The following is a 26,398-nucleotide window of genomic DNA, read 5'->3' on the forward strand; positions in this document are numbered from 1 at the left end:
ACAGAAAATCAGAGAAAGATTGGGATGCTCAGCACTGCAGCACAAACAAAGCACTCTCATATTCCTCCACTCGCACATCTCAAACAACATAACATAAAAATACAAAGCAAAACACACAAATATATTTGCACTATTGACAGCTAAGAAATCAACGATCTATATAAGAAAATATTTTAAAATTCTATTTCAGTGCTCTGTTTACGTGGTCATCAAACCAGCAGCTGACATCAAGTAAGTCAGAGATACAGCACTTAAAATGTTGCTCATAATCCATCAACATTTCACTTTATTTGGCACTTTCCTAAATAAAAACACTTTAGATCAGTTGCTAGGCACATTTAACTAAACAAAAATTTGGCAATCTCCTTCTTTCTGCATCCCTTACTTTAGCTTCCAAATTAACACTTATAGGCAACCTCAGATATGTACCTGATGAAAAAAGACTGATCTATTCAATATCTGACAGCATTTAGAGTATAAAAGCTAACAGGTTATTTTTGTTTTCAAATAACTTCTATATAAGTAAGCATCATTAATATAACTATATATATAGTTATATATAGTTATATAACTATCTATCTTTTCTAAAGAAAGAAGAATTATTTCTGCTGGGAGTAAAATAAAACACAAAAGATAGTTAATATTGTATACTGATGAAGCAGCTTATCCTGGAAACCATTCTGATGCACATGAAGGACAACAAAACTCAGAAGTAGGTAGCATGGATTCACTAAGGGAAAGTCATACTTGACCTGCTTGATACACTTCCATGTTGAAATCACCTGCCTGGTAGACTTGGCGAAACAGTGAATGTTGTTTACCTACATTTCAGTAAGGCCTTTGACAGTGTCTCCATAGCCCTCAGCAAGTTTGCAGATGAAAGAAAACTGTGAAGAGTGGCTGATATAGCAGAAGATCATTCTGCCAACCAAAGGGACCTCAACAGGTTGATAGGAGCCGCATGTCATTCAGTAAGGAGAAACACAAAGTCCTGCACCTGGGAAAGAACAAACCCATGCACCAGTACCTGCACGAGGACCAGTACCCAGATGGAAAGCAGCTTGGTAGAAAAAGTCTTAGAGGTCCTGGTGAACAGCAGATTGAACATAAACCAGCAATGTGCTTTTGTAGTAAGGCTGACAGTAGCCTGGCGTGCATTACGCAAAGTATCGCTAGCAGGTCAAGGGAGGGGATCCTTCCCCTCTACTGGTGAGGCCACACCTCAACTACTGTGCCCAGTTCTGGGGCCCCCAGCACAAGAGAGACCTGGACATACTGAAGAGAGTAAAGCAAAAGGCCTTGAAGATGTTTAAGGAACCAGAGAGAATCTATCCTATGAGGAAAGGCTGAGAGCTGGGACTGTTCAACTTGGAGAAGACAAGGCTCAGGGGGATTTAATCAATGTATATTATAATAATATATAATAATATATAATAATAAATATAATATAAATACCAGGAAGGTGTGCACAAAGAAGACAGAGACAAGCTCTTTCCAGTGGGGACCAGTGGCAAGACCAGAGGCAATGGGCACAAACTGAAATGTTTGAGGTTCCTTTTAAAGAGCAGGAAACATTTTTTCACTTTGAGGGTGACCGAGCACTGGCAGAGGGTACCCAGAAAGGTTGTGAAGTCTCCATCCTTGGAGATATTCAGAAGCCAACTGGAGGCAATGCTGGACAACTGGCTCCACGTGGCCCTGCTTTAACAGAGGGGTTGGACCAGGTGACCTCCAGACTTCCCTTCCAACCCCAGCCATTCTGTGATTCTGTGATGCTCACTTTCCTAGCAAAATAGCTTAAAAACAAATTTTCAAGATTTTTCTAAATAAATCTTCATAATGATGTTTGCAGACTAGAAAATTTCAATGTAAACTATACTTTTTAAAAAAATATTTTGTGTCATTGTATTCAATATATCTTTTCCCCCCACACTGCAGATTTTTGTTTTATGAGCCCAATCTAGTAATCAGATGTATGCAAGCAGAAGGCAATATACGTCACATATGATCCAGGACAGGCTAAGCACAGATTGCAGATTTTGTTTAAATACCCTCGTTAAAGACAGAATTACATGAATTTAATTACATTAATTACAGAATTAATTTATTACTAAAAATATTTTTGTATGAACATTTTCTTTTCATGTTTAGAAAACAAACATTGTATCGATGCTGAAGAACCTCAAAGTGAAAGCAAACAAGCTAAATAGACTAGCTTATTTCCATTTTCAAGGTGATTTAAATACAAAAATTCTACTGCATACATACTAGAAGACAAGGAAGAGCTTGTCTAGCTCTTTGCTAGTCTATGCATAATGTGCTCTGCAACATGCTGGACTGAGCTCTAAATATAACTGTTCTACCTTTTATACTACATTGGACATGTTCTATAATTAAAAAAGGAAATTGTTTTGAAAGTCAAAACATTAGGCAAAAGTAAATGTCCTATATATTTGCACTTACTTAACACTTACTAAGCCTACAAAATATTCTGAAATAATTATTAAACCAGTGCATTCAGATTTTACATCATTCAAGGAATCTTGTTAAAACTGCAAAAGGCATGCAGAAACAAATATGACAATTTAATATGGTTCCTTCTTAAATAAGGTAATGAAAACTGTTGTAGCACATTTTAGAAGTAAAAGACTTCAGGGGAGGTATGAACAGTATAATTTCAAACAATTTGTTGTTAACTTTAGGCATTCAGCTTTGTCAGAAAGTCAGAGACACTGCAGAACAATATCAATTACTGAAGATTCTTCAAGCTTCTGGAAATCTGATCCTGCTATGTGACATACATAGGTTCCTCGTAACAGGAGGGGTGCCTGATGAACAAGCACCCTATTTGAAAGCTGAGTTCCTAATGTCCTAAATGTTCAGCAAGACTTTTAGCTGATTATCTTTCAGAAGACTTACGTTGACTCTTCCAGAATCAACTGACCTAGAGAAAGCTGGCTGGAACTTTGTATGTGCATATCACACATACTTGAGCATGTTGAAGTTTGGGCTCTGTCTTGGATAATGAGAAATTTCCAGTAAGTGAGGTTTGGAATGGATCAGTTGTGGTGTCCACACAGCTGTGTAATATTAATTGCAATTCAAGTCAATGATTTGAAAACAAAGTTTCAGATAATCTTTTAAAAAGCTTTGGTGAATAACTTCTGTAACAGAAGTGTTCAATACAGTCACATCACATCTGCAACATATTGATATAACTTCAATGTAATTTTACTATTAATCATAAGCAGTTCAAGTAAGCAATCTCAGATGCTTCTGTTAAGTCATTCTAATACAGACAATTTTCTTTTAAAAAAAACAAAATAATATAGACTAATGACAAAGAAATAATTATATAAAGTGGTATCAATATTAAACAATTATTTAAGACAGAAAATACATCATTCTTATTTAAAATTGTCTTTTACTGTACCTAGTGCAGTACATGTTTTTACAAAGTATTTTATAAACAAATTCAATAATTATGAACAGACACCCCTACCCCCCCACCCCCCAGATTTAACCTATTCCTTGGGCTCTGAATGTCTGAGTCTGTTCTAGCATCAGATAAACTGTTGCAAAGATATCACTTTGTAGTATCATTTCCTTTTGTATCTCAAAAAATGCAGAGATTCCTCAATTTTGCCATTGTATTATAAGGTATATATGTAATGGATCTGTATCTACATCATAAGAATTAAAGAATAATGGAAATTCTTTCAAAGGAGATTTTGTGAAACTTGAGGAAGTAGTTCTACTGGGAGAAGTGCCAAGCTCTGCAGCTGGGGAGGAATGCAACTGTACACAGTGGAAATCAACTTTCAGAGTACCAGCACTGCCAAAAAAAGACCTGGTTGTTAAAGTTGAGCCAGCAGTGTCTTGTCACGAAGAACTCAAAGTGCAGAATGGGTTGCACTAGGAGAAGTGTACAGTACACTGAGGAGTTATTTTCTTCGCTTACTTGGAACTCATGAAGATCCACCTAGAGTACTTTGCCTGCTTTTGGGCTTCTCTGTGTAACAGGGATGCCAAGAAACAGGGTCCCATGGAGATCCATGGAGATACCAAAATGATTAGGGGCATAAAATCTAAAAGAATAGGTTGAGGAAGCCTTAGCTGGCAAAGAGAAGGCTCATGGGTGACTTAATAGTTACCCACAACTACTTGAAAAAGACTTGGTAAAGAAGCCAAACACTTCTGAGTAGAAAGAGATAGTATATAACAGGGAATAATGGCCACACTTTCCACTGAACTAGATGACTCCGAAAGCACTAGGAATGACTTACAGATTGGGCAATGGGAAAAGTATGTGAATTGGGATGGTAGAGCGGTACTGGAAAAGGTTATCTGGACTGATAAGGGAAGCTCCTTCACTCAAGGTTATGAAGATTGTTTGATCTATCTTGGTAAAAGTCATGTTTCAAATCATAAGCTGGACTAAATGACTTCCAGAACAGCATCTTTAGACCTATGATACTGCAACTCAGTAATTCTTCATAATGTATTGTTTGCAAAATAAAATAATTTACTACATAAAACCAATCTATCTATAGTTATATCACCATCAGCTAACAGCATTCCACAGAATAATGCTTTTTATGACAAGATAGTGTCACAAAGAGATCACAATCTTTTGCTTGCATGGGTGCAAAGCATCCCAGTCAGGAGGCAATGTTACTCAGTGAAAGAGTGTGGGTTTGGGAGCTTGCTGATTAGAACTTTCAGTCACTTCTCTCTGCCAGCTTCCTACAGAAAACTGCAGGAATTAAATTTATTTAAGTCACATTTGCAAATAGTAGGAAAGCAGAACAACTTTCTGCCCATCTGCCCACAAAGGGCACAGCCTCTCAGACAGAAGCATCCCCTTTGGCACAATAATATAAAATGAGAACTTTCTATTCCATCTTTACAGTCCTGAATCCAGGAAGGGTCTTGAATCCAAAAGACCTGTAAACCTATAACCAAAAATGGATCACACAATCTAAGTAACATGCAAAACCATTACAAACCCACACATTAGCATAATGGCATAAAGATAAACTTAACACCTAGAGTTTGATATATTAAAGCTTGCATGCTGACCGAAAAAAGGGACAGTATAACCACAAAAAGCATTTTCTTTGCTTATTTATAATTCTTATCCCAATAGATTTTTTCTTTTTTCTTTTTTTTTTTCATGTGGGCTGTAAAGAATACAAGAGTGAAATTTGAGGAAATTCATTACTTCCTTAAAGGTCTACTTCATATCCTAGATGCCTTTCTCTAATTCATAGTAACTTGCAGAAAAGTAGTCTTCAAAAAAAGTCTCTCAAGGCTTAAGAGAATTCCCCAACATAAGCACAAAAAACTTTAAAAACGTGGTAGCTTTTTTTCACAGCACCCCTTTATCTACACAGTAATTTAGCAGAGCAGGATAAACTTAGGACTGCACACACTTGGTAAGAATTCGAATAAAATTTCTCTTATTTTTACTGCTAATATAGTTGCTAATTATGGTTGAAAAGCTAGGAAAAAAACAGTATTTTCTAAAGTAGTAATTACTACATGTTCCCTCTTTTCTAGTTTGTCCTGAATTTCCACAACAAATTATGTTAACTATGAAATTGAAAGAGTAAAACTTTCTCCTTGTGAATAGCATCATGTGTATTAAGCAAAATGATAACACATATTCATCAATGCAAATAGTAAACACAGAGATAATTATACAAAATGTTAGACTTACCTTGTGTGTTTGTTTCAGAGTAACTCTTAACTTAGGTCGAAAGTCAGTTTTTTGCTTTCTTCTGGGTTCATATACTGCTCTCTTGAATATCATTACTGACATCTGACATAAATGAAGAAGTAAATAACTGTGTTACGTGTTCTGCTCATATAGATTTTAACTACTCTACCTGTTTATAATGAAGAATGATACCTTTACAGTGGCCTCTCTAAAAATCTTGCTTGTCTCTGAATTTGCCAGGGAAGAACTGGTAACTTCCAATTTCTTCAGTTCATCAATTTTAATGAGACCACGCCGAGCAAATATCTGTCCAAAGTGTTAGGGAAAAAAAACCCAAACAACTCTATTTTCATATTCTGTATGCTGGTATTTAATTTTAGAATCATCTCAGTCTTGAATTCAGACAGCTGAAAATTGCTGTAGTGAAAGCCAGGTCATGAACAGCAACTGAAAAAGAAAACCTCCGCAAAATACCTTTCGTATGTATGCATGAGGGCTGGCCACTACTTAATGCTAGAAATCTATGAGTATGATTATATTGTAGAGTGCTGTTGTATTTAACTTTGAAATGATTACTCATTTACATGTGGAAACACACCTTCACTATGCAGTTAAATTTCGGAACATGGGCAGAACTCTAAATTCATATTATATGATAATAAGCACAAATATTTAAATAAATATTAATTTCCCATTTGATTGCATCTGAAATGCTATGTATGGTAAATCAGGATACCTCTCCATTGATGCCATCTTGACAATCAAAATAACACTGAGAAACTGCAGTATATAGGGTGGTTCTCCATGTCAAATAATGCACAGATAAGAGCGGAATGGATGATTCCATACATACACTGGCCCACACTAAGTATTCCAAGACCTGTATTGAAGAAATCCAGTTTCAAACTGAATCATATTAACCTATAAAAACACATTTCCTATTACCAAAGGACAGAAAAAGACATATCTCACCTGGTGGGACAAATTAAAAGACAGAGAAAAAAAAATCACAGAAATTGTATTAATTTAAACATGTTTTATTGACTACAAAGCATTTCTCTTGCAATCCTCCTTAATCCTAAATTAAGTCAACATACAGATTTTCTTTTTGTCCTAATTTGAAGAATCTGAAATACCTACAATCGATCCACCTGTTTCATGTATAGCAAAAACCTGAATACATAAAAGGAGGTGTTAAATCACTTCTGATTTCAATATAATACATTCAAAGGGAAAAAAAACCTTTCCGGCTCAATGAAAGACTAATATAATAACAGATAAGAAAATATACTACATTAAGGCCTAGTCACACTATGTTCAAGTTTTAGGAGAAGAAAGTACAGCTAAGACAAACAAAAATTACACTCAGTTAAAAAAAAGGGGGGGGGGAGGGGGGAAAGGAAAGGTCATTTTTATCAAGTATTTACAATTAAAAATCTAGCCACCAGGTGTCAGTACATTTCCACATTTTAAGAAACAAAAGACCAATTCTCCAGACTTGATACAGAACACTGAAACATATCCCATCTCAGCAAGATATTATGCTGGACTCCATTCCACAGCTGAGAAAGGAACAGTCATGAAGGCATGAGGGCTTAGAAAGCAGCCATTTTGCAGCCAATGAAATGCTACTAGTGACAATGACAATGACATAGAAAAATGGTACAGTGTTATGCAAAATACAGGCGCATTTTATTTTTCCATACCTTAGCAGATTGACCTATCATCATCAAATGTCTGCATATGGTGTAAATCTGAACAGTACCTGCAAAAGTAAATCAAAATCAATAAAACCTAGGTAAATTCTATAATCCTACACGAAATCGTTCTGCTAACAAACTGATTTTTTTTTTAGTATCTGGGTTGTTATTTCCAGAGGCTAAAAACCAAACTATTTTTTAGTAATGACTTTTAAATTAGAGAAGATGAAGGCATTAAAGTCTTGGATGATATTAGCTTAAAAAGTACCTACACAATGAAGTAGTATAATTAAATAATGAAATCTTAAACATGCACTGTATCATTTTTTTAAGTAAATGATAGAGAGAAAAGTCTTATTTTTATATCCAAATGCCAGGCTCTTGTTAAAAAAAAAAATATTACCTCTCTTCACAGACCTTACCTCACATGATTCTTTTACGTCTGTCATGGCACAGTCCTGACAGACAACACCACCATTATGTGATATTAAGTATGGTAAGTGAAATGAAGAAAATTGATTGTGAATACTTTTCAAGAACATCAAAGTGACTTACAAATAAAATCCTGTCAGAAAAATTTTTAATTTAGGCTATGTCACAAAATTCCTTTTCAAAAATCAGCCCCAGAAGTATAAAAGACATTGCAGCTCAAGGTGGGGGGTAATGGGGTAATCTCTCAGAAAGAGACACCGGTGGCAGCAAGAGGCACAATAATGTCAACTGCCATAGCTAGAAGAGTGCTATTATCCCAATAAGCAAGAATGGAGCAAGCATTAGGAAGATTTTATCAGTCAAATGTGCAGTGAGTCACTAAATCTGTTGCCAGAAATTACAGAAAAATATGCAGGAACTGGGGAAAATTTGAGTGATTGCCTACTTCTAATTAGATTAGATTATTGGCTAGGCTTGGTACAGAGACCTGTTCCACACACAGGTAGTGGGACTTAGGAATGGCAGGAGAGTATGTTTTGATTTTAATTCTTCTCCCATGGAAACAGACAAACAAAAGCCACACCTCAAAAGTAGCGACTGAGGGCAACAGCAGTCTCAGCAAAACAGACAGATAAGAACTTTGACCAATTATAGCTTGGAGAAAGTAAAGTTTCCAACATTAAATTAAGAACACATCATCTCTTCAAGTTATATTGCAGCAATTGACCATAGCATAACAAATCAATAACAGCAGATTTTGACTAAATAACATTGCCTTTCAAAGCAGTATCAGAAAAATATATTAAAAAAAAAAAAAGCTGTGTATCTAGTTCCTGGAAGTTCCCTTCCCCCCCCCCCCTTTTTTTTTTTTCTAATTCAAGCATTTAAAGCCACACTAAAATCATCTACAGAGATTCAAATTCTTGTATGTCAAGGGGTATTTTTAAAAAGTTCTATTATTAACTCTAGCTTTAAAGCTCATTTTAAAAAAATGAAGATGTCAGACAATCATTTTGTACTTTTAGATCTGAAATCCTCTTTTCAACACAAAACAAATTCATTAATACAAACATTTTATTGATAACAAAATCCTGAGGGTCTGGGGTTTTTCTACTCAAGGTTCATTCAGAAAATGCCGTCATTATGCTCTTAGATTTCATGTTATTACTACATTCTAACCACAGCAATGATGAAAAAGCTGTTACTTTTTCAACAGTTCACCTGAAAAAGGCTTACGATGTGAAAACTTCAATTTAAAAGTCCCTTATTTAAAAAAAAAACCCCATAATTGTAAAAATCCCTACTGTGATCGAAGAGTAGCTAGAGATTTATTCATGACCTTTAGGTTGACCTTAAAGAATAAAGTTTCCCTCCACAAATTTGCTTAGCAAAGGAATGTAAATGGAAAGCTTGTGGTACCATTGTAGATTAGCCAACACAAATTTTCCTGAGGTAGAGCCACTTGCATAACGAGTCTTATTGAGGACAAGACATTGAAGCAAGTCTTCAGGGACTCTTGATTCTGGAGATTTCTGTCACTGCTGCAAACCATCTGATAAATGCAAACATTTCTCTCTTGCAAAGCATGGAACTAAAATACATGGAAACATACATAACATTAATCTACATAGTTCAAATACATGCACATACCAGTTTCACATCAGCGAAGTACAACAAATTGGTGAATACAAAAAGATCAAGTATACAGGAAACCAACCAAACAAAAACCAACAACAAAAAACCAGCTTAACATTGAAAGGAGCATTGAAATATGGAGAAAGTGCTAAAGCTTTAAGATTGCTGTACCATTAGCCTGAGTCAGTTTCCACAGCGTCACAGGATGCAAATAAACCTAGTGCACTAGGGTGGTTGAAAGGGCCACAGGCAGAAACTGTAAGTGAGGCGTTAAATTGATATTCAAAGAATCTGACTTTAATTCTTAGCTTCTCTATAGATGCCTACTGTAAACTAAGGCAAGTCTTCTCTGCACTTCTCCATCTGTATCACAGATACTTTATTTCTCACTCTCATCCATTGCTTTTCTCCTCTACAGATGCATTCTTCCTTCTTTTCCTTGTAATACCTAACATAACACGATCTCAGCCTTGCCTGGAGTGCAGTATCATGTAAGCAAACCAATATGTGGTAAAAAGATCTAAATGGGACATAGCCAGTCAGTACCTATCAACATCTCAAAAAACTACTAACCTGATAATACTTGAAATTATATTCTTTTTTGCAGTAAATTCACTGAAACTGGAAATTTCAAGTCTTGGAACAACCTACTTTGATTTTTCCTTTTGATTAAAAATCAAAAGATAGTCGCAGAAACCTGCCTTTAAATGTAATCATTTGGCATATTATCATTATCAACTTCCAGTTGTAGAGATTATTGTCAAACTAGATTCCATACCAAAAAAATTAAGGATATCTCAGTGTCTCAAGGCCAAGTGATAGAACAGGCATTTTAGTATAGATAACATCTGGCACTAGGACTGACTCAAGGTCTAGACAAACAGAAAACAGAAGAAACCATCTCTGGAACTTCAAATGTACTTATTAAATGTATTTATATATTTATACAAATTTATATAAAAATATTTATTAAACATATAAAAAATAAAATGGATTAACACAGTCTTTGATCATATTCTCTCTAGGATGCTGAACTATGTTTGAAAAAAAAAATAATATAAAAGAGTATCTCTTCTAACATGACATCTGCTTCTAGCTTTTAAGGAAACTTCTTTTTTCTCCTCACTAAACACCTAATTACAATGTAACTCTGACTAGAGGAATATGAATGTGATTAGCTCAATACAGAGGAGATCCCTACAGTTTCTTTTTGTTGTTTTTGATCACAGAATAATTTACATTAGCTTATTTTGAAATAATCACCCCATACTGAAAGTACAGCTTCTCAGCAAAGAATTGCTTAAGGTAAAATCTAACATACAGACTATACCTACTGAAACACTTTCCTTCATGGATAACAAATGACAAATTGCAAGCCCATACCTTGATAGGCAATTAACACAAAAGAATGCCAACATACTGTTGAGGTTACTCAGCTTCACAGAGCTTAGAGCACTACCAAACTATTACTGAATAGTTCTGCCTCTTTGTTCATAGTGAGCAAATAAGCTATTGATAGTAACGCAATGACACTTTTTATTATGTCATGAGCTTTTTTTATATGCTGTATTTTTGCAGATTTATGGTCCAAATTGTAGTACAATATTTAATTCTCTTGTACTCTGCCCTGTTCTTGGATCACACCATACAGAAATTTCTGCAATTGCAGGACACCTATCAAATTTTGCCCATATCCTGATTCTAAGAGCGGTTAACAGCAACTGTTTCAGAGCAAAAACTGCTGTAAACAGTTAGAGAACAAAACGGTTAGAAAGAGTTGTCTTTTTAACATTAAGTTGAAAGTAGTTGGCTTATGCCACAAAAGTGTAAACACTTAAATCCCCCTAAAAACATGCACCAACTCTGGTCGTTCATACCATACATATAGCTGTCAATACAATCCATATCAACAAACTACTGAAGATTAGTTAATATTAATTAGTATAGAGTACATCTGTGGAGGATAAAATAGGCTACTTATTTTGAATCTATGAATGTCTCAGACCAACCCCCCCCCCCCCCCAAACAAGCAAACAACCTACCGTAAGAGCTGCTTTTCTGTCTCTGAAACCATGTGGAAAAAAGGTGGATTTAAATTGATGTACATCATCTGTAATATCATCAAGGTTTACAGAAATGAACTGTTGAAGATATCTTCCATAGCACTGTAGAAGTGCCAACTTATATTCCTGAAGAATAAATAATGTTCTTCTTATAGCTTGTATAATACATTTCTATTTCTATTTTTTATTATCTTTATATTAAAAAGTCTCAATGTGAAAGAGAAGGAAGTAAAACACTAAAATTTCATACAAACATTCCACCATGTAATTTTGAATGTGAACACTCACCATATGAAAGGCTGAAGTACTTTAAAGAAGAGCTTGTGGTTTGGGAGTTTCTGTTTATTTTAATCATAAAGATGACATATCATAGAACAATTGTAAAGTGTAATCCTGGGCTAATGTAATAAACTCAAAGGGTTCCTGGAATGTCCTGCAGCTTTGTAACAATAATGATAATGATACTATACTTCTGAGAAAAATACTACATAATGTAGAGCTTTATAAATAATATGTACTTCTCTTTGCCCTGTTACTCTGATGTCAAAGCCATTTTTTTTTTGTAAAAGCAAAGAGTAAGGAGAAAAGGAAGAAAACAATGAACTAAAAAAGAATGAAACAAGTAACAACCTGAATTTACATATGGCCAAGAAGTCAGCATTAATAGACCAGAAATTGTCACTGGGTCTTTAAGAACTGTTAACAAACAGGATGTTGAGCTTTATGTCTCATTCAAAATAGAGCTCTGCAGCAGCATATTGAGCCACTCTTAACATCATGCTGAGACTATGGTTCAGCTCTGACTCAGATGTGGAAGTGCCATTTACTGAATCACCTTCACCACTTCCTGCAGCAAAGATTCTCTGGAGGCTTCTCTACCAACTTCACTAATTCTAGTGCACACACACACCGGTTGTGATAAATTCTGAGGGGGAAGTAACTAATTTGTATTCATAAATATGTTCCTTTCATATTTATTCACAGAAAAATTGAAAGTATTTCCTTGCATTCAGGTTTTTCAATGTATATTTCTACTACCATGGTAACACCCCGAATTTTTAATCATCTGCGGAGTCTAACTCACATGGCCCTATTGTCCTCCTTGCTGTGTGAAAGCAACAACCATATACAGAAACTTTTACTTTCCATGGACAGCCATGGACAGGCAGTCACTTGTGTAACCTAATACTATGATTCAGGCTGTTATAACTCTTAGAATCCAAAGACATGGATCAGAATACCACTAAGCTAGTTACTGATTTATTAAAAAAAAAAAAGGTAATTTCTCTCCCAAGCAGTTCAAAATATATGTATACAATCAGAGATAACAAGCAGATACAGGCAGAGAAGGAGGGATAAAAAATGAGTCAGTAATGATCAGTATGGTGACTAATGGGCTAACTAATTTCCAGATAGATGACATAATGAATTTAGGTGTGTCCTAAAAGACACATAGCAGATGTATAATAGGAAGGAACCTAAAGTGAGAAGGCATTAAAAAATAAGAGGACAGAAAGTTAAGTTGGTGCTTACCAACTGACTACTCATATTCAATAATTCATTTTTAAAGACTAGACATCATTAAGAATCATATAACAAAGATGGATTAAAATTTAAAATAACCACCAGTAGTTTTTCCACACCAGGGTATTTACAGCATAGCATCTGCCCCAGCTAACACAGAACTTGGTGTTACAACCCATCCATCTTTCCAGCAATACATTAACTAATGTCCTTCTCATGGTTGTTTTTTTTCTTTTCCTCCAGGGGGAAAAAATGATGGAATGAAAACTAGGCTTGTGAAGTTAAAGCAATGCACTTAAACATGGGAGTTCCAAAGAGAGCTCATTTCAAAGTTTTAGGCTGGCCATCAAAACAATGTTTTCACTGACATTGATAACTTTACTGCAGAAAACCACCTTACACTAGAGGATTGATGTTGCAAGCATTAGTCTTTACTCGGCATTCTAGATTGTTTTCAGACAATCTATGGTGAGGTCATTAAGCACCTTTAATGTAAGTGCCAAATTAAATCCGAGTTGTGCTATGAGAAGCCAATGAAAAGTACAGAGAGCAGTTTGATATGTTTGAAATAGCCTTACTGAGTATGCTGTGAGAGCAGCAGTTCCTAGGTCCTGAAAGTTTTATGTGATATTCCAAGCAGTTCCTATGGCCCAGAAGCTATGAAAATTTGAGGAAAACATCATGACATGAAGAAAACATGAATGGAAATGCCTAGACAATGCAGTTATTCAAGCCTCCTTAAGAATCTCTGTTAGTACTCCTAAACCTACACCATGAGCCTACGCCTTCAATTATAATGCTGTGGACTTTTCCATATGGATTCTTAAATCCTAAAAGTAAGCACTAAGTGCTGCTGAAATTCAGCTTGCTGATCTTTATGCAGAAGGCAGGCTACTTTTGCCAAATGCTTTAAGGCAGATGCAGGGAAGGAAATATAAGACTCTGTAACATCTGCTTGACACTCATACTTTCACCATAGTCTGTGGAAAAGCTCACCTAGTAGCCACATATATATGCTTTCCATACATAGCATGAATAGTATAAATAGCATTTGTCCTTTCTGTATCCCATATATGAAGGACATAAAATCAGAAAAACAGTTTCACAGGATGTGTTCCTGCAAAAGATGGTCCCTCAAATTATCTTGATACATTTCCACTTATACCCTCTTCTTTTCTAGGGAAAAGAGGGAGTCTAATAGTGCCACATGCTGCACAGAATGAAAAGGGGTGAAAACAGGTGACAATTGGCATTTAACTGCTTTCCTAATGCAAAAGTCAACAGACTGTTCTTAAAAATATTTTAACTTTAAACACAATGTTAATTATCTGTTTTTCTTTCCAGGGGAGGAGGCATGGGCATGTTAAAATTCAATACTCCCATTCTGAAAAAAAAACACAAACTTGGTCTACCCTATTAGTTTTTATTATGATTATGTTAAAAAACTACGTAGAAGTTACAGAAACCTTTCCAAAATCATGGAAGAATTCTATTGATTATAGACCTTCAGAAATTTTTGTGCTATAAATACAATTTTTCTATTCTAATCAACTTTTTATAAAACTAATATCAAAAATCTGTGTCTGAAATAGGCCTGAAAGACTAAAGGACATAGTTAAAATGTATACTTGACTACCTCAGAACACAGACGGACTAAATAGCCAGAGTTTTAAGCTAGGAAATTATTATTGACCAAATAAGTATCTTCCAATATGTTTGCAGCAAAAAGAAAAATCCACTGATGTATCATTTCAAATACAAGATCACGTTAAGTGGATAGCATCTATTTAGGAGCTGTCCCTTACTCTAATTCATGCTAATTCTCTACAAACTTTAAGTGCATTTTCTCAAGCAACTTCTCAAGTACTGCACCTTCATAATAAATTGGCCTATAATTCTGCAATGCTTCAACATTTCTGCTTCATTAACTGTATCACTTAGGACCACACACCCTTCTTCAATCTTAATAGGAATGACTTGCAACTAGCTTTCAACTGTACATCTTTGACCTGCTCCTGAGCGTTGTTTGGTAATTACCCTTGAAAGCCCCAGATCTTCTGACACAAATATCACTGAGGTAATAAGTGGCACACCTTTGAGAGCTTACTTCCCAGTAGACACAAAGGATAATTATTATGTATGAATATAACACAAACCCAGCCTTACTGAGCAAGACCAATAGTCACTAGCCCAGTATCCCATCTCCAACAGTAGCCAGTGATGGGTGACTAAGTAAGAGTATAAAAATAGAATTATCATGTAGTGAAACACACCCCAAATACTCTCAAAGTCTTCAGTAGCCTAGCTCCAGAATCTTTTCCAGTTGTGATTTACCTTTTTTGGGGCGACAAGAACAGCACACAGAATTCAAGGTACAGGAGCATCATTGATATACAAGTTGTGTAATGTGTAATTGCACTCTGGGTTTTGTTCTCCGTTCCTCTCCTAACAACTCTTTGCATTCAACTCATGTTTGGTTAACTGAGCACTGAGTTGACATTTCTGCAGAACAAACCACCACTGCTCTATCATCATCAATTTGTAGTTAACAAGCATCTGAAGGCAGAAACAGATACTGTACTCTGCCAAACAAATATTAAAGACAGATTCTGGGATGTTTTAAAAGGCCATGGGTGCACAGAAAATACAGATATAAAAAAATATATTTAAAAATCAGGGCAATTTTACAATAATAAGAAAGAGATCCGAACCACCAACTCTCACTGGAATTATTTTGTAAAAGCTTTTGCTACTTTCTAAATAGTTTCCAGTAAAATATGATTAAAAATTAAAGTAGCATAGAAACATAATAAAACAAAGACTGTGACTGAGCCTTTTCTGTTTTCATATTACTTACTTTGATCTGAGCAAGGGAATCACCAACTTTCAGAAGTTTTTCGTTATAATACCACTCTGGCAATCGAGTCTTATATTTGATCCAAATATTAAACAAAGTATTTGCTCTAAAAAAAGATACAGGAGAAAAGCTTTCAGATTAAACTGGCAGAAGACCTGTCTTAACAAGTAAACAAATCAGGAAAACTTCAGGTTGTGAAAACTCCTTTCTTCCAAATCTGTTTGAATGTCTACATATTTCAAAACAAGTGATCATTAAAACTGGATTTAACAGGCAGCCAAGGACATTTCTGGGTTTCATTTCCCTCACCAGTTCTTATCCTACATTTGAAATGGGATGAATTTTCTCCTGTGTAAATTCTTATTAAAATGTCTTAGTATTAATCCCCTTGCATTGTTCAAACATGGTGACAAGTGAAAAATCTGTCTCACCTTTCAGCCAGTATTTGAGTGGCTCTGCCTGAAGAAGCAATTTGCCATTTTAAAGAAACTCAATGAAATGCAGCTCACAACGATTATTGGACTGGAAACTACAAATGCTAAGAGCAGGAACAAAGATGACAAAATAACAATGCATGTCAGGTAACAGCAAACTTGGGAACAAGTAGCCATGGAATAAGCCATTGATCTATATAGAGCTATGGTGTATAGAGCTATAGGGCTCATTGTTATAGGCCTATACCATGAATCACAAAAGAAGAAAGTCATTAGAAAGCCTCTAGCATGAACTGCATTTGGCATGAAATGCTCAGAAATTTTAAATCATGTAGGGCAGGATTCAGAGAGAAAAAAATGGGGGGTTATGGAGTCTTCTATGTTGGAGATATTCAAAGCCCACTTGGACAAGTTCCTGTGTGATGTACTCCAGTTTACCCTGCTCTTGCAGGGGGGTTGGACTAGATGATCTTTCGAGGTCCCTTCCAACCCTTGGGATTCTGTGATTTGTTACATAGATTTAAAGGCAATAGTTGCAATGTTCTTCTGTTGCCTCTGCCTGTTATTCCAGCCACAATAGTCCTAAAGGATGACTTTGTGTAACAAGTTACTTATTCAACTGAACCTGAACTGAACCTTCAATTGAAGCTTCCCACAAACGGTAACTGGCTGTAAGCAGTTTGCCTCCTCTATAGAGGAACTGACTACATCATGGCAGTATTATAGTCCTTACTGACTGTTGGTCTAGTGCTCTCAATGTACACCTTTTCCACCCCAGACTTCTTTCAGAAAGCTATATTCAAACTGAAGAAACAATAATTGATCAGGCAGACTGACAAGCAGAACAGGAGTTTTCAGAAAAGAATCCTTTATTAGTAGTATTGAGAGTGTTCATGGTGCCAGGCATCTCTTACATTTATTCTCTTAACAAGTCACTTGTAGAGAAACATCAGTAAAGAGTGCCTTGTGAAACCACAACAGCTAAATTATTCATAGGTAGCAGTTTATAAGGAAGGAAAACAACTGAAGGGAGAGGAATTAATGTTTGAAAATAACATTCTAGCTGAGTTCTCACATGTAAACCTTATGCTTATTAATTTGAGGTAGCTGGAACTTCTCAGTCTTTTAAGATAGTGATGGTAGACTAGAATGCAAGACACTTTCTTAAACTGTTTCCTAACATTCAGAAACTTGGAACCCATTTTCACAGTCTTCTAGACAGCTCTTCATTTCAGCTTATAAGAAGACTCACGATAAAGAAAGGCACAATAAGTAACATGATTTTTTGCATACAGAAATCTGCCAGCCACCTTCACATTTCAAGATGAAACAAATGACTGTATAAGAAACCTGCCAAAATGATCTTTACGCCAAAAAACTGCAACAATCATAAACCTTTTCTTTTTCTAGAAGTATCGTCTCAGCAGAATTCTCAGTTCTTGAAAGTAAGCAGCAAAGAAATAAGTAGGACATTCTAGAGGTGTATCCTAAAGGAAAAATGCAGTAACAGCGCAAACTAGGCCAAAAGAAACAATCTGAATAAAATGTTCTAAGGCACTATGTTTTTAAAGGAAACCATAGCCCAGTCTGATGAAGAGCACCTTCCAAATGTGTGATGAGTCCCTCCTAGCCCATCCATAAGCAATTAAAGCCTGGGTGGCCACTGACTTCTTATACTGAGAGAAGTATCCCACTCTGGTTAGCAGGGAGAAATCTGCAAAGAGGTTCCAAAACGAAGCAATCTGTCAGGCATCTGAGTAGTGCTCCCTTGGACTTGGAAGAAGCTTACTTCCAGAGTCCAAGAGGATTGATGGATACTACGGGGGGGTGGGGGGGGGGGGGGGGGAGGGGGGTGGGAGGAGGAAGAAAGAAAAACTGTAATTAATCAGGTTGTAAGGCTGTAAAGTAACCATGGTAAGAATGACTGTGGGAACCTCTGGAAGGCGAGACTCATAAACTTCTTCCAGACTGATCAGCTGGCCTGTCCCCAGTAAAGGTCATTTTCATTTTATTTTTTCGAATGCTCATATTAACACTTGAGATTCTTAGATGTAAAAAACAAGTAACAAACCTGTAATAAACTAGTTTAGTGAAATAGTGACAAATCTAACTAGACTTTCAACTTCAATGCAAAGGGTAAAGTAAACCATCTCCGCTACAACGCCATGACCAACTACAAGTGATTTCATAACACAGGAATGCTTCTTTCACACAGACAAAGGAGAGTGATATACTTCCCAAACAGCTCATCAGCCTTTCCTTTAAACAGGCTTTAGGACACCAGCATAACAAGTTAAGCAAGTGAATTCTTAAAAACATACCGCGCTACTGAATCTCAGAGGTTAAGTTTCTTTATTTCCAGCCACTCTATGAATATTTTTTTCTCCCTAAGGTGAACCCATAATAGTGTGTACAGGATAAGACCCACATGGCTACACTTATGGATCAAAAGTCTTTACTACAAGTAATAAAGGATTCTCTGATACTGTTCAAAAGAACTCTTACTAAATAAGGGTGGCTAAACCACACAACATGAGACAAAATCACTAGTTCAAGTTAATCCTTTGATGCTCTGATTGCAAAAAAAAAAGAAAATAGGGTAAAACAACTTCTTGTTTAGTTGAGGGGAAAACACTTCTGATTGCTACTTCTTCTGATTGAAAATATTCCTGATTACAGTACAGGGCAGGTCCTCGGTAATTTTTCTTACATTAGAACATTGTAAGTGCCTAAATTATGGCCTTACTGTTGACTTATCAACACCAAAGGCTGACAGCATTGAGGGAATAAAGCAGACAATTTTCTTTTTCTAAACTGAACATACTTGCCATGTGGAAGCTGGTATTCTTGCTCCTTGAATAACAAGAACACTTTGATCTCAACCCACACCAGGAAAAGTAGCTTGACAAATGACACAGCAAGAGGTCTTTAGGGCATTTAGGAAAGCATCTGTAATAGCCATTACCTTCAGAAATTCATAGGAACAACTAGACTAAGGCTGGTTCTGCAAGCAGCACACACCCCAATTTTGAGTTATTGAACAATGAGAGGCAAGGGAGAAACAACCCTGAAATTTCACAATCACAGATAAATACTCATGACTTTGCTAGGTGCCTGAACACATGCTAGTAATCAGAACTCCAGTTTTCAACCTCCATACTGCCCTATACAAATGAAGAATGCCGGAGGATGCAGATCTGCTGGGAGCTTTATATTATGCAATGTTCTCAATGCCCTGTAATTTTGGTATGGATCATGATTACCAGTGACTTCTAGGATCAAGATCCAGGTAGCATTAGTCCTCATCTCCATGATGAACACTGCAGAATTCTTTGGATGAGAAAATGCTCTCATGCCAGCTGAGTTATGTGTGGACATGGGTCACATCTTCAAAATACCGGTCTGAGTAAAACAGAGCTTATTTAGGCCAAAACACTACAGAGGGCATAGTAAAGAAAAGCTTTGAAACCATGATCATAAAAACTGGTAACTTAGGCATAACATTGCAAACAGATCAGATGCAGAATGCCCAACTCCCAACAATAAGATACGATAAATGTGTAGAAGATAGAATGAATGTGTTCATTATCAGCAATTTTGGTGGCATCTGAAGCAGCTGTGTGGTGTTCCTTCTTCTGAGGGGACAAGAGAGGATAACTTTCAAAGTAAGAATACAGATCAGCTAAAGCAAAATAAGGTCTGAAGCTACAGAAAGGCTTAAAAATAGTAAAGCACGGAAATCAGCTGCTGTAGCAACATAAAAAGCCATACTGAGATCCAAACCACTAGAGGTAAAAGCCTAGACTTGATGATGAACATACCACATAAACAAATTAGAAATACAGGCTGCTTAGATAAGGAAAGATCTCCAGTGCAGACAAAAGCTTGGCTGTAGAATCAGAGTACCTCCTGAAATGTCTACAGCTCTTTTAGAGAAGTGTCACTTATGAGCTACATCTAGGAAAGCACTGAGTGAAACAGTTAAGGGTAGAAGTTGCATTTAGGTGAGCTAACCATGCTGCAACCTAACTCCAGTGCTGGTTTTGAAGGAAATTTTGATAACCTTGGAAACTTTATTTTTTTTAAGACCTGTAAATTTAGAACATTGCTTGGATAATAAAATAGAAAATCAACCACTTACCTTAAAACAAACATTTGAACTCTTACCTCTTAATGTACCTACATGCAGTAGGGAGAGCTACATGAGAAACGCACAGTCTATAAAAGACATATGCATTCACTATGAATCATACACCAATGCCAGTTGCTCTGTCTTAACTGCATTACAAAATCTAGATTTATGCATACCCAGTTATATGCATGTATGCAAGCAAACAAATATGCACAATTATACTTGCCATATGCTCTGCCTGCATCAATGTGTATAAAAATATACCAACATAGACATGGACATATGCACAAAAAGAGCTGTGTGGTGTTATCCTCACATAGCCCTACTGGGAGGGAGTGCATCTTTTAAAGGCATGTATGTGCCCACAAGTCTTCACTCTCACACGCAGTAGCACATGTTGGTGGGCTGCCAGTTGCTCCAGCACTGAGAAGGGATTTTCCTCCTGGAAAGCTCAGGCAGCTCCAACACAGCCAGCAGTGGTGCTGCCAACTTCCACACCACCTTGTGCTTTTCCCCTAAAGCATTAACTTCTAGGAAGTGCTGGAAAAGGAGGTGTTCAGATTTTGGAGTGTTTTAAATAAAAATAAAAAATAAATAAATTAAAAAAAAAAAGAAGAAAGGAAACGGGTTGCCGATGTTTTGGCACACTGCTGGAGAAGCTGCTGCAGGTGATGAAGCTCCCCCCCAGGCCAGAGGGAGCGGGAGGGAAGGGACGCTGTGGGATGCGAGGCAGGAAAAGGGTGGGAGGTCCCGGCGGCGGTGCCCGGCGGGAGGGGAAGACCTGCGGGGATCCGGCTCGGAGGGACTCATGGGGGGCTGCAGGGTAGAGGCTGAAGGCAGAGAGCGTCGAGGAAGGGGTGTTTGAGGCAGGGGCAGGTGGGACCGGCGAGTGGCTCCCGGAGCGGGGAGCGACGAGGGGGCGGCGGCGCAGCCCCTACCCGTGGCGGTGCAGGTTGTGCTGCTGCGGTTTGGCCTCGCCCGTGCCTCCCAGCCGCCGGAGGAGGCCCAGGACATCCCGCAGTTCAGCCTCGAATCTGTCCACCACCGGGTTGCCCGGAGCCACGGCCCCGAAGAAAGAGGCTGGTGGAGGCTGCGCCATGATCCGATCCGGCCGCGTCAGGAACGCGCAGTGTCGCCAAGCAACGGCCTCGGGCAACGGAGGGCCCGAGAGTGGGCGGCGGCCGTGGAGGACCCTGGGGCCCTGAGAGCTCCCCACTGAAACCGCGTTCCGAGAGGGCCGGGGGGTGCAGTCTGACTTCATCCCTGAGGAAGGGATCTTCGGCTCGGGGGGCGGGTGTAGCCGCCGGGGTTTGGTGAGGGGGCTCGCACGGTTGGAAGGGTACGAGCCGCCAGTCCTTGCACCTCTCTCCAGCAGGTTTTCCCTGAGCCTTCTCTCTCCGAGGCAGGGGAAGAATCTTCAGGGCACCGTCCACCACAGCAGCTAGGACAGCTGCTAGCACAAGGCGTTGCGGTATCGAGTTTGTTTGCAGTGCAAAGGCTGCTGGGGGCGGCTTGGACAAGGCCAGGAGGTCCCCTGAGGGCCAGTTCTTCAGTAACCTGTTCACCGGGGATGTAGTTTTGACTGACTGCATCACTACATGACTACAGATAAAAGAATAAAGTGTGTTAGCCCTCTAAATGTTCTATCTGTTGTACCACTATGAGCGTGGCGAGACACAGGAACAGGTTATTCAGAGAAGCTGTGGATGCCCGACCTCTGGCAGTGTTCAAGGCCAGGATGGATGGGGCTTTGAGCAACCTGGTTTAGTGAAAGGTGTCCCTGCCTGTGGTAGAGGGGTTGGAATTGGATGAGCTTAACATCCCTTCCAACCCAAACCATTCCGTGATTCTGCAATTCTATTAAAAAACAATGCAGCAAGCTAGGAAACAACCAGGCTGTATTTATCAATGTTATAGGAAATGGCCATAGCAACCTATTTGTTTTCAATGTCTTTATATACATTAATATAAAGGGGTTTGGGCCAGATTTTAAGGAAATTAGCTATGTTGGCCTGTTCATTGTCAGGATGAGCAAAAGGAACAGCTTACTTAAAAACATGAAAGTGAAAGCTTAGAAATGCAATGAGTGAGCAGCCAAGGCCAGTTGGAAGCAGTTTCTTGACACTGAATGGAAAAGGATCCATAGGGAAGAGTAAAGTGAAGAAGTACCTGAAAAGTGCATTCATGTAATTCACAGATGACAGTAAAGGAACTATACTTTGAACAATGGGAGACATGCAACATTGGCATGCTGAATGAAGGGAACCAGAAAATACTGCATTAGCCAGGCTGGCGAAATGATGTGGGAATCATTTACATACTACGGGGAATATGCAAAAAATTTAATTAATTTATGACTAATGTGTCTGACTCATGTGACACACTGATTTTGTATTGTTACCTGCTGGGAGCTGTGTGGTTCTATCACCCAGCAGTTCTTGTGTGACTAGGATAGAGGTTAGCAGGAAAATGATTCGTATGTGTGGAGTTAATTCCTATCCATTTAGGTGGGAGCCAATGGTTGAGCACAAGAGGGAGCAGGTTCCTCAGATTTCCGTGGAAGCTGTAGAAAATGAAGCCTGCAGTGAAGAGACATAGCACAAAGGTTCTGGGATTTAGAAATCACTGATTATATACAGAGATAAATTTTACAAGACAACTGAAATACAAGAGCTTGGGTTGGAGAGCAAGTACTGCTACATTTAAGATTTTGCCAGTGCTTTGCCACGCTAACCAAAGAGCTTCCTATGATGGATTCCAGATGGATAATAAACACTGGCCTCTTACGAAAGGCAGCTTGTGCCATTATGAGTACTGCTGGTAGCAACCCTTTAAAGTCCCTAAGAAGTTCTAAGCTATTTTGCCTCACTAGATAGTGCTGTATCTCAAAGGGCTGATCTTTACAAGCTTCAAGGGGGACTTGAGAGACTGGAAACGAGACTGCTACATGAAACTTCGCATATCTCTATATTCGGCTAGCAGACAGTGGACTGGATGTAACAGTAGCAGTCTGAATTAGTTTTTCAGCCATAGAAACAGAGTCAAAGCAAACAATGACAGAAAGGGAGTATAGCCATTTTCCAAAAGGAAGGGTTACAGAACTATGTAAAGATAAAGCTTTAACAACTGGGAGATTAACCAGGGCGTAGCTGATCAGCCAGCTCATGAAGAGTGTTTAGTCTAAAATTCCTGGGTCAGAGCTCAGCAGGATTCAAGTACGCACTCCCTGCAAGATGGAGGCTTAGTGTAAGGAGAGCAGTTCTGACCCTCTCAGCATCCAGAGCAGAAAGCCATGGAGAACTGTAGCTGGGAACTACACTACACCCTATGGCATGTGTGTTATTTCAATTTTGGATGCTCACAATATGGATTCCTATTTTACTGATACGACTCAAATTTACACTTCACATAGTCTCCATCTAACATTTAGTGGGTTGAACATTTAATGGATCCAAAAGTCAAAAAGGTTTATAGTTAAAAGAATAGAACTTTTTAACTTCAGAAAGATAATAGATTTTTCAGAAGCCTTCAGGGTGCATAATCTGATGTTTACATAGAAAAGCTTGGCGTACACAAAACAGAGAGCTATGGTTATTGAAGTTGCAACTATGATAGGAAAACTTCCTCAAAAATGGAGCATACATATCAGTACCTGTATGATTTGGAAAGTTTAAAGAGATTCTTTGAACTACATGTGTCCTTATACCCTAAAAAAATATGATTTGTTGATTGGAAGGCTACTGATTTATTCTTCATTGGTAGGTGAACATTTGGATAGTAATCTGATTTACAGCAAATTTAGGAATAAAAATGAGATTATGGAGAGTTGGCACAGACAGGATCCCAAGAAATGGAATATAGATAAATCCATTGACCCAAGCAGAGAGTTCCTAGCAACCTGGGTTTTAATACCACCAGGTCAGATGGGAGGAAGCTGCCTCAGAAATAGAAAGACCCACAAGAAGTTAACGTAGTAAAAACCCATATAGGAAGTGTCCATGCCTATGGCTATAAGGCCAAGAGTAGACTTGAGTCGGAAAAGGGAAAAGCTTTGCTGCTAACCCATCAAGCTGCCTGCTTCTCATACAACAGTTCCACTTGTGTGAACCTAAGTAGTTACTAAGAGCAAACAAAGAGAGGAAACACTCTATGATCACAGCAGAGTTGGGCAGGAAGAGTGTCCAGTGGTATCAGAGTACAGGAGCTGAGGTAACGTCTGTCAAGCCCTATTTAGTACATCAATTGAAGTTTGTTTCCTATAAGTAATCTGAGATGCATGTTGGGATGCCTTCCTGGGATGTGTGTAGTAAATGTACACCTGAATTATGGTGCCTATAGATTTTACTGCTTGATATTCAGAGACAAGAGGTAGTCATGAACACTGCATTACCAAGGGGGATCTGACAGTCTCCAGGGATGAAAACGCTGAATTTATGTCATCTCTTCCTTGATTCTTTTAGGAAAAAAGACTGAGGTAATTCTGGGCCTTAAGCATCTTCAGGCTGATAGGCTAATGAAGACAAGGAGCTTTAAATTAATGTTTAATATATTTATGGACTAGCATATTCAGAATGGGGATCTGCATTTACTCAACTTGGGGTATGCTTGCCTGGTTCTAAGTGCCACTGAGAATCTACAGAATCTCCCTTTGAGTGGGAGTGCATTGTTGGATTTAAAAAATAAAGTAATTCTAGAGAAAGAAGCAATGGCAGCTGTGTGCTGATTCTGCTGGAGAAATTTAGTTTGTGAGGTAGGCAAGGAAAACAAGGTCAAGGAAACAAAATGTCTTTTATGACAGTACACCATTTGCTATTCACATGGCATAAGAGAATCAGATACACTACGAAAGAATAGCCCCAGGTTCTCTGATAAAGCTCCTTGGAAAGCCATCAGATAGTTGGAAGAAGTGAACTAAGTTGCAGAATGCCAGGAGAAGACTCTACAAGTGTGTGGGAGGAGAAAAAGGAAGAACTTGTACTAAGCTTAGAGAAACTAAGCCACTTGCTGGAATCAATGTACTTTTCCAGTAACTAATTGTATAGGAAGCAGAGAGGTGTAGCAGATGTGCAAGTTTACAGCTTAGTTTATGGCTATCGTAATCTGTGGCACTTGTCTATACCTACAACTGATGAGACAGTTATGAGAATAAAGAGATTTTATGAGCAGCTATGAGGGATTATACTGTCATCATTTTCTTCCCATCCTCCTGCCCTTTGTGTTTTAGGCTAGTTTGGTAGAGCTGCTTGTGTCTTACTGATAGTCTCTTTAGACTCAGGTGCCTTACTTAAAACTGCCTTTATATTCAAATAGAATTAGTGCATTCCTAACCTTATCTAAGGGCTACCTTTTCAATGAAAAGTTAGTAAGGAGATCAGAGAGATACACTGTCATGTTGTGATAGCATTTGTAATATTTACCATTAGGAAACATGTCCCAAATTAGGAATGCACATGCCTGACTGCAAAGGTAGGGAAATGTGAAAAAGTGGTGGAAATGACTTATTTAGGACAGAATAAATAGCTTTTCAAACAAAGCAGCAGATGGAGTCCTTTACTGAGAAGCTGACATATATTTGTGAAGTATTCCAGCACTCTTCCTGTCATTGAGTAGTATACAAAATATGTCAAAAAAATGGAACAGTCTCTGAACTCTGAAACATACATTAACAAAGTAGCTGAAGCTTGTTAAGTTTTCTGACAAGTAATTGACGCTCTTTTAAGACATGCTGAAATCAGATCTGGGACATTCTTAATGCGAGTGAATGCTAAGAGAAGGAAAATGCTAAGTTTTTATTTGAAAATGGTTCTTGGCTTCCTTTCTGATCTAGTGCACCAGTGTAGTAAGAGGAAGGGAAAAGAGTAATCCATACAAAAAGGAACTGCAGTGACTGAGAACTGTG

At 37.9% G+C, this 26,398-nt stretch overlaps 1 protein-coding gene across 1 annotated transcript in view; it reads right to left on the reverse strand.

Annotated features, from left to right (window-relative positions):
- The window catches only part of CFAP54 (cilia and flagella associated protein 54), a 117,545-nt gene extending 95,947 nt beyond the window's left edge, over positions 1 to 21,598 (reverse strand). The window contains exons 1-8 of the mRNA XM_031043727.2: positions 21,438 to 21,598; positions 15,934 to 16,039; positions 11,532 to 11,678; positions 9,274 to 9,445; positions 7,429 to 7,487; positions 6,459 to 6,602; positions 5,915 to 6,028; positions 5,723 to 5,824 (exon numbers count right to left, since the gene is read on the reverse strand). Coding sequence (XP_030899587.2) covers positions 5,723 to 5,824; positions 5,915 to 6,028; positions 6,459 to 6,602; positions 7,429 to 7,487; positions 9,274 to 9,445; positions 11,532 to 11,678; positions 15,934 to 16,039; positions 21,438 to 21,598 — 1,005 coding nt within the window. The remainder of the gene's footprint in view (positions 1 to 5,722; positions 5,825 to 5,914; positions 6,029 to 6,458; positions 6,603 to 7,428; positions 7,488 to 9,273; positions 9,446 to 11,531; positions 11,679 to 15,933; positions 16,040 to 21,437) is intronic.
- Between the last annotated feature and the right edge of the window lie 4,800 nt (positions 21,599 to 26,398).

This window comes from Melopsittacus undulatus, chromosome 5 (genome assembly GCF_012275295.1).
Source record: "Melopsittacus undulatus isolate bMelUnd1 chromosome 5, bMelUnd1.mat.Z, whole genome shotgun sequence".
Classification (NCBI taxonomy): domain Eukaryota; kingdom Metazoa; phylum Chordata; class Aves; order Psittaciformes; family Psittaculidae; genus Melopsittacus; species Melopsittacus undulatus.